Consider the following 8,103-nt stretch of genomic DNA (forward strand, 5'->3'; position numbering starts at 1 on the left):
GCAAAGGGGGCGTACAGACCCCTCTTAATTTGGCCCGTCTTACTTAAGAAGTTTTACTTTCACTTTAAGGAAATCTCTGGCTTCCCCACCCACCACGATCACTGCATTACTATACGATGAATGGAGTACTCTTCTGGGAAGCTGTCAGCACCCATGGATTTTACTATCACTGATAATAATCTTGGCGTTTGTGTGTGTGAATGGAGTGTGGTAAAGTCGGGCTCCCACCACCCAGGTTCAAAATTAGAATAAAGACAAACTACTTCATGTTATGCTAAAAGTAAATTTATATAGATATAGATCTTTACTTTTCTCCAGACTGTATTTTACTGATGAGTCATGTTAACAACCAAAGAACATTCTAGTATGATTTCACTTAAACAGAACAAGACGGATGGACTGTCACTTCATTTCACAAAGGTAGCACGACTCTGATACCACAACATAACAACTAGAACACAAAACAGGGAACCACAGATCTCATTTAAAAATACAGATGCCAAAATACAAAACAGTAGAGCAGCCAGTTTAAATCAACACCTCACAAAAGTGTACAAAGCTTTGGCAAATATAAAAACAGGCTGAAAATTCAAACTTACACACACAGATCAATACCAAAAACACCAGAAAGCACAGTGTCCCCCCTCCCCCCATTGTCAGTTGCCTTTGGCCTGGTACCCCACAGGGATAATAAGTTCATTAGTTCATCTTGGTAACACCTATTAATAAGGATGGGGACTGCTGGTGGGGTCATGGGTGTCATTGTCACTGTCACTAGGCTCCTTGTTGGAGTCCTTGTATTCCAACACCGACAGTGACTCAAAGTACTGGGATGTCTCGTTTGTGTCCTTGTATTCCAACGCTGACAGTAACTCAGGGTACTGGGATGTCTCGTTTGTGTCCTTGTATTCCAACGCCGACAGTAACTCAAGGTACTGGGATGTCCAAGTCTGGGCCTGGTTCGCGCAGAGTGCGGCCAACAATCTCAAGATGTGCACCTGGTTGGTCTCGAGGAATGCGCGCGGCCCCCAGAGAAGCTCGTGTTCTGCTGCCTCCATGAACGGGACTCGCCTGTAGTCTAGGTACCTGTGTTCCTCAAACACACGGGTGATGAGCTTCTTCGTGCTCCTGAAGAGACCACTTGTCTCGTGGACATCCAGTCCTAACTGGAATAGAAAATTAAAGAGTAGGTTCTCTCTGATACTGTAGCCTTTCATAAAGATAAGGCTCAGGACTACCACCAGGAGGTTGAACTTTGGCCTGTCTAAATAGAACGGTGGCAGACTGCACTGAGGGTACCCTGTCTTCCTGACAATGATGTAGGAGTGGGTTTTGGTGTCCACTTCCTTCAGCTGACACCCAAAGGTGCACTCTAGCTTAGCATTGGCCCGTCTGATGATGTCTAAGCTCTCATCTTTATATTCTCGGATGGCTACACTTACCATCTCTGAGAGCTGGATGGGCACCTTGGCTTGGTCCTTGGCCAAGAGAAACTGCACCAAAGCATCTGCCCTCTCATCTAAGGGAGACAATGGCTGACTCTCCCCATTAGGGACCCCCTGAGCAGCACTGGACCCCCGAGAGACACTTGGAACCTCAGAGACTGCCCATGGCTGAGACCCCCCTGATCCACCACAGAACCTCTGATCTTGTGAAGTGCTGGGGCCATCAATGCCCCCCCCCCTGGAATCCTAGAGGTATTGGGGCATCCCAAGCCATTCATACCCTGGGGAGTGTAGAAGGAGTCTCGGTCCCCCAGAAGCTGCATTGCCCTTTGGATCTCCCAGTCATTCTGCCTGGTACTCTCACAGGGTCGGGGCCCCCGCCAGTCGCGTGAGGTCATCCTATGGCCACAATCCTCCTCTTTGGGCTCCAGATGCTTCTTCTTCTTGGTGGCTTTGCCAGAGCGCCGTGGTGGCTCTGCAGACTTGGAGGCCTCTGGAATAGTGGCACTTGCCTGGGGGGCAGCTGCTGTCACCATCAGGATGGCAGGCACTGCCTTACATGCTGAGGAGGCATTCACCTCAGGAAATGGAACCCAGGGAACTGCAGGCAGGGCCTCTACACAGGCATAAGGATCCTGCAGAGCAAATGGCAGTGACTTTGGGCTCTCTGAGGTGGCTGATGGACCTCTAAAGGCATTAGAAGAGGCAGCCTGAAAATGAGAGGTAGGTGGAAAGACCCTTGAAGTGGCAGCTAAGTTCTCTGATGTGGCAGGCAAGTTTCTCCAAGCAGTTGGCAGGTAAGCCCTGGATGCTGATGCTGCCCTTGGAGCACAGAACGTGGCACCAATGATCATGCGATCTTTTGGAGGGCCCTTTCTGTCCCTTGCAGAGGACCTACGATCTCTAGGAGGGCCCCTAGGTTCTAGAGAAGAGGGGCCAGGTTCTCCTGACGGAGTCATGTGTGACCTAGTGGGGCCCCTGGGAAAATTTGTTGGTGCTCTCGAGGCTCCGGGCTGTGCCTGCGCTGTTGGGGGTGGGCCTTGCCAAGAAGGCTGCGGTTGTATTGAGGGCAGTTCTGCCTGCAGGCCTGTGGCTTGGGCCTGGTGGGTATGCCTCCGAGTTTGCCGGCTTCTGTGGGAGGCTGGAACTCCCCGAAAGGGCTGCTGCTGCTCCACATGGGTGAGCTGAGTGGCCTGCTCCTGGGTCTCCTGGGCAGGCGCAGGCTGCCAGAAGTGAGTGGGTGCCTTGGGTGCCTGCCAGCCCCTTGCCCGGGCCTGCTGTACCTCCTGGAACTCCAGTGACACTGGGAGCTCCTGTGGCTCCGGGAGCTCCTGTGGCACTGGGACCTCCTGTGGCACCGGGAGCTCCTGTGGCACCTGGACCTCCTGTGGTACCTGGAGCTGCTGTGGCACCGGGACCTCCTCTGGCACCGGGACCTCCTCTGGCACCGGGTCCTCCTCTGGCACCGGGTCCTCCTCTGGCACCGGGACCTCCTGTGGCGCCGGGACCTCCTGTGGCACCGGGACCTCCTGTGGCACCTGGAGCTCCTGTGGCACCTGGAGCTCCTGTGGCACCTGGAGCTCCTGTGGCACCTGGAGCTCCTGTGGCGCCGGGGGCTGGCCTCTGGGGGCCTGCCAGATGATGGTTGGGCAATGCATACCTCGGGGACCAGACTGAGGGGCAATCTGGGGCACAGGAATTGTGATAGACAGTGATGCTGGGAACAATGTCTGGGGCACCTGTAGGCCTGCCTGTGGCACCAAATGTATCTGAGTAACTTGTGGTGCTGTAGGCACATGAGGTGTCCCTGGCATCCTGGGGATCAGCAGACGAGTATGTGGAGCCTGGCGCAGTGGAGGCGGGGGTGGCAGGACTTGCCACAGATGAGTCTGGCTTGCTATGCCATGTGTAGCTTGTCTGATAGGTAGAGGGGCCTGGCGGATCAATGGTGGGATTTGCCGCATCAGTGATGGGGCCTGACGAATCACAGGTGGCATCTGGCGGAGTATTGCAGGCGCTCCAGGTCGAATGGGTGCGGGACCAGGACGAATAGGTGGGAACCCTTGGCGCATAGGAGGGGCCTGCCAGGCTATTGTGGGGGCCTGCAAAGAGACCTGCGTGCCCTGCCAGTTCAAGGGCGTCCCCTGCCAACCCTGGGGCGTCACCTGCCAGTTGGGTGTGGTGGCTTGCCAGCTAGGGCCTGTACCCAGTTGCACCTGTGGGGTTGATGGGGCAGGGGGAACCTGTTGAGGAGCCCTTATGACTTGAGACTGGATTTGCAGGATCAGAGGCTGACCCTGTGGGGCCCACGAAGTCAGAGGCTGCCCTGGGGGCAACACTGGCTGTGCCATCGGTGCTCCTGACACTGGAGGCTGAATGACTGGAGCTCTGGCACCTGGAGAATGGATCATCACGACACCAGGACCTGGAGGCTTGGCCATCGTAGTTATCGAAGGTGAAGGCTGGGTCATCAAGGCAGCTGGTGGAGCAGGCTGGACCATCGGAGCTCCTGGAGCAGGAGGCTGGACCATCAGGACTCCCGGTGTCAGCTGCTGGGTCATCAGGACTCCTGGAGTTGGTTGCTGGGCTATCGGTGTCCCCGGAATTGGAGCATGCGGCATTGAAGTTCCAGGTGGGGGAGGATGGACCATCGGGGTTCCAGGAGGCAGAGGATGCACTATCGGGTTCCCAGGTGGAAGAGGATGGGCCATAGGGGTCCCAGGAGGAGGAGGGTGGGCCATAGGGGTCCCAGGAGGAGGAGGTGGTGGAGGTGGAGGAGGAGGGGGAGGAGGAGGAGGAGGAGGAGGAGGAGGAGGAGGAGGAGGAGGAGGGTGGGCCATTGGGGTCCCAGGAAGAGGGTGTGCCATCGGGGTCCCAGAAGGAGGAGGAGGAGGAGGGTGTGTCATTTGGCTTCCTGGGGGAGGAGGATGAGCCAAAGGGGCCCCCGGGACAGAAGGATGAAGCATCAGGACTCCTGGAGTTGATGGCTGGGCCATTGGGGCTCCCGGAGGGGGCTGATGGACCATCAAGACTCCAGGAGTTGGAGGCTTGGCCATCGCCCCCCCCAGAGGGGGAGCCTGGACCATTGGGGCCCCTAGGGCAGGAGGCTGGGCCAGCTGAGCCACTGGGGCAGGCAACTGGCCCTCTGGAGCCTCCCAGGCAGCCTGAGGAGCCTGCCAAGAAGCCAGGGGAGCCTGCAAGTCCACTGGAGGTGGATCCCAAGGGACTGGAGGAGCCCGGGAGGAAGCAGGCGGAGCCCGCATCAGTACTGTAGGGCGGCTATGGGCTGGAGGCACTGGGGACTCCGGAGGGCTGGAATCACCCAGGTTCGTACTTAGCTGCGACATGTCCCTTGATTGACTGCTAGCTGCCCGTCTCCGATTGCTGCGTTTTTTCTTCCAGTGTTGAGAATGCCGACGTGGCGGCCCAGGAGGATCCCCATCCATCGCGAGCTCTGTGGGAAGCCAGCTCCGCTGCCTGGCTCACCCTGCCGCTCTGAGAGACAGCTGCGGATTCTCTCCGCAGCTCTCAGCGAGCGCTGCCTGGCTGGCACCGCAGCGCTCAGCGAGTGCTGCCTGGATCTCTCCGCAGCTCTCAGCGAGCGAGCGCTGCCTGGCTGGCACCACAGCTCTCAGAGAGCGCTGTCTGACTTCCTCCGCAGCTCTCAGCCAAGTGCCTCCACAGCGCAGCTCGCAGTTCAGCTCTCACAGCTCGCCGTGAGTGCGGACTGGCTCTGCAGCTCTCCGCAGTAAGAAGGAGGAGGGAGGGGGCTCAATCCCGCCCCTTCCCCGCCCCCGACCACCACAAGTGGATTGTGCAGAGGGGCGTTTACCAAACCATTGACTGACACAGGATTCAGTCTCCTGCTCTAATAGTTTCCCAATTCAACTAGTTCAGCCTCTTTAAGCATGAGTTTACATAGGCAAATGACAGGGACAGATTTATGCTTTAGAAAAATCACTGTGCTGCATTATGAAGTGGGGACAGACCACTAGCAACATGGAACATGTCCAAAGGTGGGGGCAGTGGTGTGGTCTGAGCTCAGAAACGAAGCCTATTGACGTAAGCGGGACTGGGGAGCTATACCAGACAGCTATTCAAGTTAACGAAGGTTTAGAAAAAATGGGGAGTATATTCATGTATCTGTCTTGGAAAAGTATGAATTTCCAGGGGTAGTTTATTCTCTCAGGGATATATGGAAGGCAGGAGGCACAGGGTAAGAGAGATTAAGAAGTACTTGCCAGGCACGGGGCAGTCAACCCGGAATACCCTAGGTGCTCTCATATATCTGTATTCACTCAGAGGATTGGGAGTCAAGTTTGTCCATTTTTTTTTAAATCAAAACAGAGCAACCGTAGTGAACATAGTTGGAAAAGAGTGTGTTAGGAGAGAAAAAAATCTACACTCATCTAGAAGAATAGTACTGACTGCATCGTAGAGGAAAAAAAAACGCGTCAGTTAGAAAGGTAAGAAAAGGAATCTTGGAAGTTAAGTAACAGAAATTCATGGAGGCGGCATTTTTAATGTGGGAGAATCCACCTGTGAAGTAGGTGAGATGAGACAATAGAGTGTGAAAGACATCCTAAAAATCAAAAATGAAGCAATGAGCCATAAAACAGCAAATAGGCTAGCAGAGACTTACAGATATATCTAGAAAAATAGAGAATACAGGAAACTTTCTGAAAAATCAGCTCAACAGTAGGACCCATGCCTTGCTAACAGATAAATCAGGAGACATGAAAATTACCGTGTACTGAATCTTTCTTTCTTCTGAAAACTAAGCAGCAATCTCAGTTTAGTCAGGGACTTTTCTGGATATTTACAAGGTAATTAACATTATGGTTCTTTTAGAAGGGGTTGTTTGCCGCCTAGGGGCAAGAGTCCGATGTGAGGAAAGGAAACCACAAGGGGGCAGAAGAGGATGATGAAGGCTGCACCCCACTCCTAAGATACCCGTAACAAGTGTTCCTCAAATTTTTATTTGTGGGTCCTAAAGAAGAAATGTGCTCCAGGACTACTCTTTCTGAAACTGATAAGAATTTTGGACTCGTATTTCAGAGAACGTCTAGCCACTAAAAGCATGTTACAACAGTAATTCATGATGATCTATCACTTTGGTATACATGCGTTCAAGACAGAAATAGCCTTTTGCAGCATGAGTACTGCATTGCTGTGCTGGATTTCAGTCCTTACCTCGGGTTCATAGGCCCCATTTATATAGGAATTGTGACACAGGGGATGAGAATCCTTTGACAGGAACCGACAATAAACACATAATCCCTTTGCTCTCTATTATCTGCTCTGCCACATGGCTGTTTCTAACTGTGGGTGGTTTGATGAAAATTGGTTCATTTTCCTCATATGCTAACTCACATAAATAAACACATCAGATTAAGTTATCCTGCTAACCATTTGCTTTCTAGAATTGTGACAGATTTGGCTTTCAGTCTGCCAAAGTGTAGGTCATCCCACATGGCAAATGATTTTCAGCAGGGCATGGTTATTCTCACTGACTTCGACATCAATGAATAGTTCTGCCATAGGACATCAACTCCCACCAAACCTGTTTTATAAAAAGAGAGCATCTGATTATGTAAACAGACAACATACAAGGCAGAAAGAAATGATTAGGAATTATTCAGGGAGACAAAGAAAAAGATGTAGGTATAATTAGAAGCAAATGATAAATAACTCACAACCTGTACACTGGCCTCTCTTTGGTAACACATGTCAACAACAGGAAAAATTGAGAATTGAGTATTTCGGGACTATAGAGGGGGCCAGTAACGGTGGACACTTCGTCAAAATACAAATCCGTATATGCTGAGCAATTAGAATTCTCCATCTCAAATCATACCCAGGTACCAAGGAGCATATGGTTCCCTTCTGAAACGGACCATGTTAAAAACATAAAAATTCAAGTGTCTCCAGACTAGAGAGACATCTGTACCACAATCCTAGTGCCCTTTCTCTTTGTGAAATCCTCCAGCATTCAGAGTCCCCCATTAGCCTTTTGCGCGAGTATAGCCTTTTGCGCGGTATAGCCTTTTTCCTCCGTAAGTGTTCCTCCTCTACAGAAGGGCTTGAAAATTCAAGGAAATTCATAGAAAACATAATGGAAATGGATATGAAACATTCATGGAATTTTGGCATCTGTCTGTCCTTTCAATAACTTAAACCAGTGTATAATAGATGTGAGAAAATAGTTGAACAAACGGAAGAAAGAAAATTCACCCTCATATCATAGGAGCAGTGTTAGATTTGAGAGCTTCGCTTTGGCACACTAGTTAATGTCGAGCGGCCCGTAAGCCGCCGTGCAGTGAAGCTGAGAGCTCTTAACACCAAAGCTGATTCTCTATGTATCCAATTTAGGTGGTAGACCTCGGATAGATACTCCAAAGGGGGGGGGGGTAAGTTGTGATTTTCACAAGCTCTGAAATCATCTGTTTATGAAATATCTTCTGTCAAACATTCACTAGATGCCTAGAAGTGTGCTATATATAAAATTATAAACAAAAACTCTGAGACAAGATCTTATTGTTATTCTATACAGATATTAATATGATGATTTTAGTGCAATAAGGAATCATCGTGAAAAAAACATATAGGTCATAATTGACACAAATAAGTAAGTATTTACTTCTGCCTGGAACATGAG

The 8,103-nt window shown here is 51.3% G+C and overlaps 1 protein-coding gene across 1 annotated transcript; it reads right to left on the minus strand.

Moving 5' to 3' along the window:
- Positions 1-722: 722 nt before the first annotated feature.
- Positions 723-4,792, minus strand: Magel2 (MAGE family member L2). The gene is given in 4 exon segments (XM_059253326.1): positions 723-774; positions 883-1,679; positions 1,682-2,983; positions 3,038-4,792. Coding segments are annotated over 4 exon segments (3,906 nt in total).
- Positions 4,793-8,103: the final 3,311 nt, after the last annotated feature.

The sequence above is a fragment of the Peromyscus eremicus genome, chromosome 1 (genome assembly GCF_949786415.1).
Source record: "Peromyscus eremicus chromosome 1, PerEre_H2_v1, whole genome shotgun sequence".
Classification (NCBI taxonomy): Eukaryota; Metazoa; Chordata; class Mammalia; order Rodentia; family Cricetidae; genus Peromyscus; species Peromyscus eremicus.